This window comes from Pipra filicauda, unplaced genomic scaffold, assembly GCF_003945595.2.
Source record: "Pipra filicauda isolate LSUMZ 115617 unplaced genomic scaffold, ASM394559v2 scaffold72_size3293161_pilon, whole genome shotgun sequence".
Taxonomy (NCBI): domain Eukaryota; kingdom Metazoa; phylum Chordata; class Aves; order Passeriformes; family Pipridae; genus Pipra; species Pipra filicauda.
This window is the reverse complement of record NW_024104898.1, coordinates 34,669-47,508: the sequence shown is the minus strand read 5'-3', so window position 1 is coordinate 47,508 and position 12,840 is coordinate 34,669. Positions and strand designations below refer to the sequence as shown.

General features: G+C 40.6%; 1 protein-coding gene across 4 annotated transcripts in view; it reads right to left on the bottom strand.

Moving 5' to 3' along the window:
* Positions 1–12,840, bottom strand: part of VIT (vitrin) — a 53,733-nt gene that overhangs the window by 35,233 nt on the left and 5,660 nt on the right. For 3 of the 4 annotated variants that reach the window (XM_027735181.2, XM_039389492.1, XM_039389493.1), the window contains exons 2-4: positions 3,781–3,850; positions 1,973–2,038; positions 868–1,039 (exon numbers count right to left, since the gene is read on the bottom strand). In XM_027735181.2, coding sequence (XP_027590982.2) covers positions 868–1,039; positions 1,973–2,038; positions 3,781–3,811 — 269 coding nt within the window. In that variant the 5' untranslated portion in view covers positions 3,812–3,850. The remainder of the gene's footprint in view (positions 1–867; positions 1,040–1,972; positions 2,039–3,780; positions 3,851–12,840) is intronic. The other variant, XM_027735178.2, reaches the window with a different exon arrangement.

Genomic DNA, 12,840 nt, shown 5'->3' with positions numbered 1-12,840 from the left:
AGTGGCTGTGCAGGCAGAGCTGCAGCCAGGAGGTGGCAGCCCTATGTACACAGGCACCTCAGCCTGAGACCTGCACGATACAGAGGCAAGGTGTAAAGTCCCAAAGCTTTAACTATGCAACTTTACTTGAGATCCCAGCAATTTCACAGAACTGGAATAGCTCAAATAACTCTGAATGAAGTCAAGTTGTCAATCAGGCTCTACAAGTTCTTACTGCGTTTTCAGCTGAATATGTCCTGCTCTCTATCCTGCCTCCAATTACGGTGTTTTGATTGTGCAGTTGTTCTCCATTAAAATTTTATGCACATTTTTGCATGGATAATAAACTCAGCAAAATTTGTGCTATAAAATTTGTATTATGCATTTCCTTGTCTAGTGGCCTTTTATGTGGCAGGAAAGCACATTACTCAGCCTTTGATGTCAAGGACAGTTAAATTCAAATCTGGAGAACCAAATCAATCCCAGAAGTATGAGAGTTATGTGTATTCATCACTGGTTATATGCCTGTTTTTTTCTTAAGCTTTATTAGTAGCAGCAGCTCCATCCCTGTCTTCCACTTGAATAATAATAGTACAATAGTAATTTGCTATGCATGAATGAGAAATCTGCAAATCTCAAGACACTTCTCCAAAGGCTGAGAAACTTTTTCAAACAACTGATTTCGACAGGAATACAGGATCGACAGCACTTTATAAGAATCAATCCATTATATCCTACATGGTCTTTCTCTCAGGTTTCGTACTAGAACAGCACCCTGCAATCAAACCTAGAAGGCAGTGGGAACTGTAAAGGGTTTGAAAAGTCAAAAGCTCTCTACACTGAAATGATGTGTTTTTCTGAGTGCCTTGCTCATTTCAACTGACTCACCTGTGAATTGCAGCATTGCAGACGCTGGAAAAGGAAGCATAAATGTCTGTGCCATAAACACGGTATTTTACATCTTGACATCCAGGAGGGCATTTTGCAATGAATTCTGGATTGATTATCTTCCCTGCCTTGACGTCGCAATCAATCTGGGGTACATCTGTGAGTGCAAAATCTTGGTAAAGTCAGATTGAATGTTTCCATAGCTGATTGATCTTATCATGAAACAATGAGTAACTGAGTGCCAGGAATGGCCTCCTCTTATGCCTTCATATCAATGGGTTTGGGATACAAGGCTTCTGTGTGTTCTGCATCTTCAACATAATGCATAATAACTCCTATACCAAGGGATGTAGCAGTAACTAAGGATGGAATGAAGAAGCCTGCAGATGTTTCTGACCTTCAGTGTTTGCTTCTCCGAAGGAATTTCTGTTATGATGCTTTACTGGAGAGAGAGAGGAGGCTGTCACCCAGGCTGTGGTTAACACGTGGGAAGGAGGGGTAGGGATGCTTCCCAAGCCTCCTGCTGTGCTCATGTAGCTCCGTGCTGCAGTCAGAGCCCATTATCTTGCCCTTGATTTTTAAAACTATGTGCTGGGTGCAATTTGCTTTGAACAAGGGGTTTAAGCGTGAGTTTACAGCCTCACAGCAGGCTTGTTTGTCAGCTACATGAGCAAAATAATCTGTGGACAGAAATGCTCCTATAGCAGTATAGCTGAAAATTATACATCCTGGTGCGTAGATATGCACCACTTGTCTCACTCTAATCAGCTACATATGCTTTGTGTTACAGATGGTTCATTTCACATATTTCTCTGTCTCTCTCTGTGAAAACCTTAGTGCTTACTTGGATCCTTCTGTGGTACTTAATGGCCTATGAAGATACATTTTAGTAGCGAAGTACAAAATTTTCCCTTTATATGTATTAAGTAGCACACACTTTACTTAGTGATTTGTTTTTAATAAAAGAATCTGCTAGCTAACATATACTCCCATTGACTCCAGAAAATTGTGAAAAGTTACCAGAATATAACATCACTTTGCACTTATTTTATGTATCAGACATGCATGCTGTAAAGCAGCCAAGAGTTCTACAGGGACCACTTACATAGCTTAGGTTTCTTTGGCTTCTTTGTGGCTTCCTTAGCTGTATATGTACATGTAAGAAACACACCTAGAACAAAGAAAACATAGTATCAGGAAAAAGGAGGATGTCAACATCAGTCACCACAAGCTCCCATGCATGAGATTTCTCAAATTTGAATCAACAGTTTGAAAAACTGAAATGAGAGTATTCTCAGCCATAACTAGGTTCCTACTTGGTTAACTTTGCAGTCAAGATGACATCTACTGTGGGGAAGTTTTTTGAAGAGGATTAAAGATCAGTTCACCTCACGTACTCACCCGTGGAACTCACTGTCTAAGATCCATTGAGTCCATGTGGTCCAGAAAACCACAAAAAGTCCCAGTATTTCCACAAGCAGTGGAAACTCTTTGCAATTGCTGTGATAGAGACATTGGTGAAACAACATGCTCTGCATATAAAGCAACTGGGAAATTAGGGAGAGAAAGACTCTTCCTAATAGCCCCTCGGGAAGGTTATCCTGTAATTGTGCATTGTGGCATTTCACTCATTGCTGGTAGCAGGTAGGGAATACTGGGAAGTGTAACAGACCATTGGAGGTTCTAATGTGGCATGTCCCAGTATCCTGTCCCCGCAAGGGCACTCATTTTCTTCAGTAAGCAGAATTATGGTTTGAAAAGTGTAATAGTAAAAGAGACATATGCTATTATGTTAAAACATGCATCACAATAGTAGCTTACCTTGTTAGGTTTACTTGCTAAGTGATGACATAGAAAACCTCTTCATTCTCTGTGTGCTTATTTTATAAGTACTGTATTATGAGTAATTAATAACTTCATTACAAGTATCTTGACTTTTCTATTCACCTTTCCCTTCTCTGAACTTTCAGAGGGAATTAAAACCCTCTATGATGTGTCGGCTGATCCTCTTATCATTTGTTAAGCTAATCTTACTAGAATATGCAACAGAAGTCCTTTCTTTTATACTCTTCTCCCCCTAGACTGATTGCAGAGAATTTGTAGACTTAATCACTCCTAAACTTGCTGAAAAGAAAAAGCAGTCCCACGGTGTCTGAAGTGACAGTGTACGGATGCAGTATTTGGGCCTTTTATCACTGGTGCAGTTGTGTAACCAAGGTAAAATTGTAGTTAAATAAAAAAAGGAATGAACCAGTGGAAAATAAAGTGAAAAGTCTCAAGTACTTGGAATGTTAGAGCATAGTAAAATGTGGAGAAAGTAATTTGGTAATTTATGTAGAAGAACTACATACATTGCTATGAATTTGAACTAAGAACTACTGTCCTGACAGACTTGAGGATAACAGCTAGAAGGAATATTGCCTGGGAATATCACAACCAGAGTCTTCATGTAAGATGAATTTCAAATTCTAGATTCTCTACTTGTTCCCAAAAAGCGAGATCCTGTCTGACTGCTAGAGGAAAGAAACTAAAACACATTATAACATTTTGATACCATCTTGTTCATGGAAAGAGCAAGAACTGAGAGAATTCAGAAAGGCTGTCCCTATGGAAGAAACAGATTTTCTTTAGAGGGAATCTTTACATTACAGACATTTTTCAGGCCCAGTTGTGCCATCTGGTATGGACTGCATGCAACTGGTCGTGTATTTAGAGATCTCTAGCGATTAATATTTTTTCTATGCCAAAGTCAAGAAGTTGGGTGGCCCATTTCTGAAAAGCTGTGCCAAGGCTTACACCTGCCACTGGGAACTTCGTCAGCCGTGGAGTCCAAAAGGAAGAGAATAAGTCAGCAGCCACTGCTCAGCCAGGACAAACCCATAAACTCCTAATTGCAGCAATCAACCTACTTACCAAAGAAGGTTGCAATGGCTGTGGCCTTCATGGTGAGTAAAGCAAAATCTGGGTGCGTCACTAAGAAGCACTGAAAAGGAAAAGAAGAGCTCATCAGGCTGTGTTCAGAAGTACCACAGATAACTCTGGAACGGTGGGGAAAGAGGGACTGTGCTCTTTTTTGATCTTTCACAGTCCTCACATGCTACATCCTCTTCTCATGCTGTAGAACAGCTGCTATCCCCAGAGGAGATGGTGCTTCAGCTGTGGCACTCCCATGGACTGTTTTTTTTACTTCTGTCCAAAATTTGCCTTTTTCCTCGGGAAACCAAGATTTCATTCACGTACTTATTTCTGAAGCCAGTGTCAGGAGAGAGTATGATGGGCACAGACATGCTCTGAGGGCTACTCAAGTCTGTTCACTGCTCTTCAAGACATAATCGCAGAATCTTATTGCCTACACATCAAACCTCACCATGTAATCCCATGTAGATATGAGGAACATAAATAAGTCCATTCACTCCTGAAGGATGTTGCGTAAAGTATTTTGCAATGGTTCCATCTTTTTGAGCCAAATTACTGGTTTCTTCCCTTTTCTGAGGATGTGTGTCCATGTACATGTACGTGAGCACCTGAGATTAAGAGGACTCTGTCAGAACATCTGGGAAACATTTTTTTCTGGGTCTGCATAAGTGGTTCATGACCCCTGCCATCCCTGAAGCTCTTGGCCAGGCTACAAGACTGCATACTTATCAGAGATAACTCCTCCTCTCAGCTCCTCCTGAGCATCACCTGCTGCTTTTGCTGTTATTTGGTGATTGTTGAGGGAATCCTACGTTGGGCACTCATAATTAATCACAGTCATTAAAGTACTACATAATGCTTGACAAATCAGAGTAAAAAGTTTGAAAGGGAGAAAATATTTTTGTGTTGTACAGGGAAAAGCTTGAGAATCAAAATAAACCTGATTTTCAAAGAAACTTATTACATGCTTACAAATGGAAAGATTTATACTAAAATAAAAACTAGCTTGCTATCAAGAAAGAATACATGGAATGTTAGAGCTGCAAATTATCAGGAAAAGCAACATATCTGCCTCCTGGAAAAAAGGCAGAGGCAGATTTCACATAGCAATTCATGTACTCAGAAGCAGGGCTTTGGTTGTCCCAGAAAGAAATTTAGACTAACAAGGCAGATACAGGAGAGAAACAGAAAAAAAATCCCCTATCTTCATTTAAAATGCTTCCACATTTTTTTACTTTAATTATTCTTCTTTTTCAAGCAAGCCACGTGCTTCTAAGGCAAGGATGACTAAAATAGTATGCTAGATTAAACTGAGTTCATCCAGTTCTAGATCTATATAATTTATAACCCTTTTTACATGGAGCAGATGCACCTCTGATTTTTGCTTCTCTGCTACAGTCAGAGAACTTCAGATGCCAGGACATACTAACAGTATCACTTCCCAATAGCATTATGTCTTTCCTTGGTGATCTTCCTAAAACAGTCCTCCTGCTAAGGTTACTAAACCTGAAAGCAACAGGGGTTACTCAGAAGACACTGAACTGAATCCTGGAGGCATGGAAAGTGGTTCAAAATGGTAACTGTGTCTTTCTGAAAAATGATGGGTTGTGCAGTTGGGGTGACCTGGGGCTGTACAAACCATAGCAGCAAGAGCAGTTATGTGGTAATATTCTGCTGTCACAGTTAGTTTCTATCAAAAAACTTCGCCCAACTTCTAAAAGAAAAATCCATTTTAAGCATTTACTGCAGTGTATTTCCACAGTGAAACTGCTAAAAAAACTAGTAATAAGCTATAGAAGAGAGTTCAGAGAAACTTAGGTCAGATGCTTTTCTCCTTACTTATGTGTCTCAACCCATCAACACAGCAGAGGTATCAAAAAATTACGTCCTTGCAATGAGTTCTCACTTTAGGTCAATCCCAGAAAAAGAAGAGGCAGAATTGGAGATGCAAATTATTTGCAGAAACACCATGCACCATTAAAGACTGTACTGGCACTGGCTTAGGCTTTGGGAAAGGCATCTTAATATGAGCATTCCCAAAATTTGCAGCAAATAAATTCAGCAGTGGCATCTTTATTTAAAGACAAAGAGAGCTGTGAGAATGTGTCCTGACAGTATTTGGTGTGGTGCTGAGATGTTCTTGTCTCTTTTTTAATTAGAGTAGAACAGATCTAAGATGATAGAGGATCCATGTAAAAGCTGGCTTCATGGGTCTGTTGCTGTGCTCTGTGGAGAGAGTCCAATGCTATTTGACTTTTCCTGTCTCACAGAACATACAACAGTCTGTACCACCAGTGCTGCACAACACTTCCCATTGCTTCCTGGAGTCTCTGATGTCCCCGAGCCCTATTGCCCCCAGGCCACGGTCTGCTGCCCCAGGAGCTATCCCAGTCCTCCTGGGTGGCACTACCCTAGGCTTGGCTGCAATTGCAATCTCTACGTGGTCTGCTGGTGGGCATTTGCTTTTCAAGGCAACAGCAAGTGGGCTTTTTTCATAAAATATTATGAATTTATTGCAGAAAGAGGTCAAAAAATCTAATTGGATTTAATACGTAAAGCCTGTAAGGGGCAAATGAGTTCAGCAGACCCGTTAGCCTGCAATAACAGATGTTTATCAATAAGAGAGCTAAAAGAAGCATTTAGTCAAGGCTGTTAGATTTACTTAGAAGATTTGTTGTCATAGCTACACAGAAAATCATCTTATTGTGGACTCTGTACTTTTGCTGGTGCAGTTAGTACTAGTATCCTGATGGAAATAAATTGTAATAGTAAAGAAACTTATTTTTGCCACTATATTAGGCACTGGTATATCAGGAAGAAGTGCATAGGCATGACAGTACTCCAAGGGGGGTCCTGACCTTTAGACCTTGGGCTGTCACATGGGCAAATGTGCTGGAGGATTTACATTACCGACTATTAAGTAACAGGCATAGAAGCTCCAAGCTTTCTGTTGTGGGAAGTCTGTGTGCATTCATTGTATGTGGGGCCTAGGGAGTCACCTGACTTAAGCTGTGTGAGATCTTCTATACTGTGCACTAGCATGGCATGCACTACTTCAGACTGGTAAAGGGAACAACAGCCTGGAATAAAACATGGGGGGTTTTGTTTCTTTTAGAAGGAAAGGCAAAGCAGGGCTCCAGTCCATGCATATGACAGGCTTTTTAGTCTGTGTGGATCCACTGGCCAGCTTGGGGTTGTTTTATCTATAGATCAAGAATAATACTTTGCTAATAAACAAAAGATGTTCTTCCTTTGTTCCTTTACAAAATGAATAGGTCCATTAAAACAAAACCAAATGTTTCTACTTTGGGTTAGTTTGGAGCATGAGTTTTACTGAGATTTGTCCTAATTAGATTTCTATTCATGCAGTATTTGCAGTCCCAGTCAGAACTGGTAACTAGTGACTATTCACTGTTAAATCTCTTAAACCGTATGCTGGATCTCTGTTTATCAGAGTACATTTTCCCGTCTATATCCTTCAGACTGTCGCATCAGAAGTTACCCTTATGCCAGGACAGCAGTTAAGTGCATGCATTACATTAACATGTGCTTAAATCCCAGCTAAGTACAAATGTAGTAAGAAGCATCTCCTTTAGTGTTTCCCAGTGCAGATCCTATTTTACCTTTTAAAATGAAAGTTCTGTTTCATGTTGGTTACTTTTCTCCTACCACAAATACTTAAAAATCTTGAGTATTAGTGAAGAGACAGAGTTAGCAAACTATTCTTTCTGCATATTAAGTAAGATTTTTATACTGACCTTTTATTAGCAACTTGACTTTTGTAAAGATCTGAGAGAGCTGCTACATACTGAAAACAAACAGATGGTTTAGAGCCACATAAATTCTCACTATATGACAAACTATTACATTTTCTGATGGAAGTGTAGGTTTTAAGTCCTTGATTTTTGGTGTCAGGCACTGCTGTCCATTCCACGTGCAAGCTGAAATTCTTTGCTGGTACCATGTGCTTTGCCTCTGCAGAAGTAAGCAGTTTATCTCCTGTAATCTCCTGTGCCACAGAAATTAATTTGTATACTCTCTTTGTACCATAATAGTGTGTGTTATTGTTCCTCTTCTCAAGGGGTTCTAATATCACAGAAGCACTGGCACCATAAAAAAAACAGAAGTGGACTTTGTTTGAAAGCTGTCTGAGCAAGTGGCATGGGGTTAACAGCATGATCTCTAAGTGCTGTGGGTTGAGTTAAATATGTGCCCTTTATGAGAAAATCAAGTGGGCTTGGTGTAGGTGTGAGTAAACTGGTTTGGATAAACAAGAGCTGATCATCATCTTCTAGAAGAAAACATTTTAGATTTCTCTTTTTTTTTTTTTTTTAAATTGTTTAACCCTTTCTTTTTTTCATGCTCATACTCTGTCCCTATGGTATTGAACCTTGCTTGGCAGTACAAGAAAGTTCCTTTTGGTGCACACTAGGTAATATGGCTAACACTTGTCACACACAATTTAGTTTCACCTCCTTTCTTATTAGAGGAAAGAAATTATGTACCCTCAGAGCACTGTGTTGCTCTGAAAGTCTGTACATTAAAAAAAATGTAAATGGCTGTTTATTTTAAAAATTGAGGTAATGAGTTCTGCTGAGACAGAAAATTCAAATTGGTAACTGTATTTCATTTCAGAGGCTGAGATTGCTCTATAGGTATCCCAGGCCAGGTCACAGAAAGTAAGATCCAAGCTGTTATTTTGCGAGGGTGAGCTTATTTGCATGCTAGACTTTATTCTTGAAGAGGTCTGCAATAGAATATATGCATCCAGGAATTTAAAAATATTGCAGACCTCATCACTGCTGCTATTAAAAAAGATGAGTGAATGCTCACCTGTTTTCTTTCATATATGAAAGAACCCAAAAATGCTTCCTGGAGGCAGTGATGAGCTTCAGAGCACTGTGGTGGATTCTGCTTAATTATCCAGCATCTCAGAAAGCTGACAAGGAAACACAAGCTTTTATGGCTGCAGGTCTTTCCCTAGTAGTTGGAGGGGCTGTAAGAACTTTTGTATGTCACATATTTGGCAATTGTGGATCAAGAGATTTTTGGAGATCGAGGGTGCCATTCCCAATGGATCACTGGGCACACTCTCCCCTCTCTGTTGGAACTACTCCACTGTGCACTTGGGATCCTAGGAGCTGTGCAGATGCGCATGGAGCCTTGCTGCAGTCCTGTGGTTTGCACACTCACATGGGGAAGAGGAGGCAGGGAGACTCTGGCTCTGCTCTGCTCCCAGGCAAGCAGCAAGTTAGCTCCCTTCTTGCTTTCTTTCTTTCTGTCCCCACATTTGGTATTCCTTGTTGCACAGGGGTCCTGCTTCCTCACAGAAAATTGGGGTATCCCAACCTTTTGTGCCCTGGAGTCTGATGATGGGAGACCTCTTTGGTGATGAAGAAAATGTAGGTTTGAACTCTCTGAGGCCAGGGACAGCCCTCATACAGTTATCCCTGGTTAAGGGTTCTCACCACTTGCTTCTTATTAGAAGGCTTTGATTGTTGGGGCTGCCATATAATGTTTTAAATGGTGCCCACTCTGCTCTGTGAGGTCAGAGCTGATTTAACAAATGTTTATATGCAAGAAGAATTTAGTCCAAAATAGCTCAATTCAGGTAGGTATGATGAAGAGATGCTATACCCAGCAATTAAGAGCCAAATAAAAACACCCAAGCAGCTCTGCACTATTCATTTTGTGTTCATGCAATGCCCTGAAATTAAAACAACATACAGTTGAAGTAATAGTGACAATCATTTCTCTGCTTTCCACATAGCTCTTTCAGAAGAAAGTAATTTATTTAAAACTACAGTGTGATTTAACTTGCCAGACCTTTCTCAGAGCTTAAATAGAACTGTGATGATTATACATTTTCATCTGTCTCAGCAAGAAAACCATCAATTATGCTGGTCTGACCTGCCCCTTCCAGCAAAGGAAGAGATACATTTAGAATATGTCACCCACCCACACAGAAAATGTAATTTGGACTATCTGGATGATGATTTCTATGAGGGTCATTACACTGTACTTCCCTGGCTTCTGCTAATGTATTATGCATTATTTTTTTCATTTTGATGCACAACTTCATGCATCATTGGGAATTCATGTTAGCTTAAACCTGTGAATTCCTGTATAGACAACTCCCTCCCTCTGTCCTCCTCCCCACTATGGCTTTTGTCTGCTCATGTATCTGCCCCCCTCACTCCCAGGCAAACTTCTTCCCCTTTCCTAATTTAACTACTTCTGCTTAATATCATTCAGACCCCAGCCAGGTACCATCAACCCTTGGCACTGCCATCTCCCCAAGAAACCGAGGGCAAAGACAAGTACCTGCAATTCAGCAGTGACCGTGGGCTGTGCTGGCTTTGTGGCATGAGATTTGTGGCTACATTTCTTTTTTTTTTTTTTTAGAAAATATACCTTCTTCTAATTCCAACAAATGGTTTTAACAAGTCAAAATTACTTTTTAAAGTACTTTTAAAAAAGAAGTTACTTTTTAAAGTGCAATACATGGTTTATACACTATAAAAAGAGAGCTAAGTAACCATGTTATTGTGCTGCCTGCAAACTAAGAATTAGTGTAGTGTGCAAGAATTCCCCTGAAGGTACATATTTAGTCTAAAAGTGAAGAATTTGCGTTAAAGGCACTGAAAAAAATACACATCACCTTGGGGATGGTTTTTGGAATTTCTGTAGCATGTTCAAACAAAACTTGGGAGCTTTTTTTTTTTCTGTTGGTAGAAACTTAAAAGCAGAAATTTAGAGAAACTTTAGGATGTTTACTCTCTGCTTATTAAAGCTACACATATCCCTTTACTACAAAAGTGAGTTATATGACTGGGTCAAAACCAAAACTCATTCTTAAGCATGCTAGTAAATTTATACCACAGCTCATAGAAAACCTTTATCAGTTTAGTATCTCCTGCAGTCTGTGTGACTACGCCAAAGCCATGGACTGGTTGGATAAGGATTCAGAAAATATATGTAATTAAAAAAAACCCCACCCTGGCATGTGGTACTAGTTTGAAGTAAGGCATTTATGCCTAGTAATGACAACTTGATCAAGGAGGCGTCTTTTGCAAAATGTCTTCAGAAAATCAAGAAGCTTGGGAATGCTGTAGTAAGCATTTTGAAAAGATAAGCTAAAATATGCTTCTGGATTTTACTGGAAACCAGTAAAACAAAGTTAGAAAGTAGTTTCAGTTTTGCATTACAGATCTCTTAAAAATGATAGTCTCGTTCTCCTTGCACTGCTTAACATTTTCCCTTACATATTTTGTACTTTTCAAAAAATGTTATTTCTTCCTGACTAACTGCATTATTCCTACTTCAGAATATTTCTTTCCAGCCCTCTCAGATAGATAACTCTCTGTTACCTTTAGTTTAGAAAAAAACTAACCCATGTTACAAGAGAGGTTTACTACAAAAGGCAAATCAGAAAACAACCCCAAACCACCTTATACCCCTCAGTCTATTTGTAATGCTGCTTTACTGGGACCTCCAAATCCTTTACCTCCTTGCAGGGTCAGCTGCTGAAGGCCAAGATTCCCAACCCCACATCCCAGGACATTGCGCATGGCCACACTGCTACATGCCCTGCAGGTGGAACCCAGGCTCCCTTCTTCCTTAGGCATGGGATATAGACGTGCTGCCACCTGGATGCTGAGTGGATAAGCATGAGCTGTGGTACCCGGGTGCAAAAAGCATGTCTGGATCTCCTACTGGAGGTGACATTCACATCCTGCTGGTCTGAGCCATGAGGAGCTCCTAAGGCCACTCACCAAAACTGCACTTTCTCATATTCCTTACAGAGAGCGTCAAAGGCTAATCTTTAGTCTAGTCTAGTCTAGTCTTTGGGCACAGTCTACCAATACTTCTGCAGATAAACTGGATGCTTCTCTGCTGTCATCTCCAGAGAGATCTTTGGATTTAGAAGTCTGTCCTGTCTCCTGCTCCTGGGTCCTGCTGGGAAGTGAGTCCTGCTCCTCAAGGTCTCAAGGTGAAAAGCTGCGGGGTGGATGGAGCTTTACATTTTTTTCCTGTGGCAGGCTGGCCTCCCGAGCTAGTGGTCATGGCTGCTTTGGCTTTGCTACAGGCTGTTTCAATTGTATCCCTCACAGTTGGTGCTGGTCCACCGCTCATCTTCAGCCCAACAGGCACATTTAAGCTGAGGTCTGCCAGGCGTGGCTCTTCTGGGGAGCCATTTGGAAACTGTGGACCTACATATACTGTTTCCATTTTTTAATGACTGAAGAAGACACTTCAGGACTCCATGCTGCTCTTGGGATGAAAGTGAGCTATGAATTTGCATGAGTGCCAGCATTATAAATGAGGCTATTATGGGTAGTGCTGGGTTATGAAGACATGCTATTGGTGGAGGGGCTGGTGAGAGACATGACATGGTGTGGGCCAAGCTGTGCAGCCTTATGGCATGTGTGTAGGCAGCCCTTGACAACGCGGGAGTGGTCTCTCTAACATATGGGTCATGCAGACAACATGAGGGATGGCTATGCTTCCAAAACTACATCCCTCAGTATCTGAGTGCCCTGGAGGGGAAATGAAGAGCTAGAGAAGGAGGTGGCAAAGAAAGTGGCCTCCAGAGCCCAGTCCTGAATACTGTGACAGAGTAGGTACAGCCAGAAACTGCTGAGAAATGTGTCTCAGGACCAACCTGACACTGATTTACCAATTTTGCATATTAGAATCTTTTTAAACCTGCTGGTTTTGCATAGAGAGGAATCACAGGATTCTGCTTCTGAGAGCTCAAGATCAAAAATAAAAACCACATGGACTGGGAGAAGGAACTTTTATTTGAGGTCTTTTGTTTTTTAAACAAACCAAGCCTGCAGACCTCAGTATTTTATAATCCACTTCCATGCTCAAGAATTTTGTTCTGAACTTAGGCTTTAGGACATTGCCCTGTGAGCTTCTACTTCAAATCTAGTTATTGCCTGACCTACATATTTCTTTCTACACACAGATTTCACCAGTGAGAATAGAAGATATAAACCACAGAAGACTGAGAATTTAAATCTCAAATTACCACGTATTTTGAGATGCAGT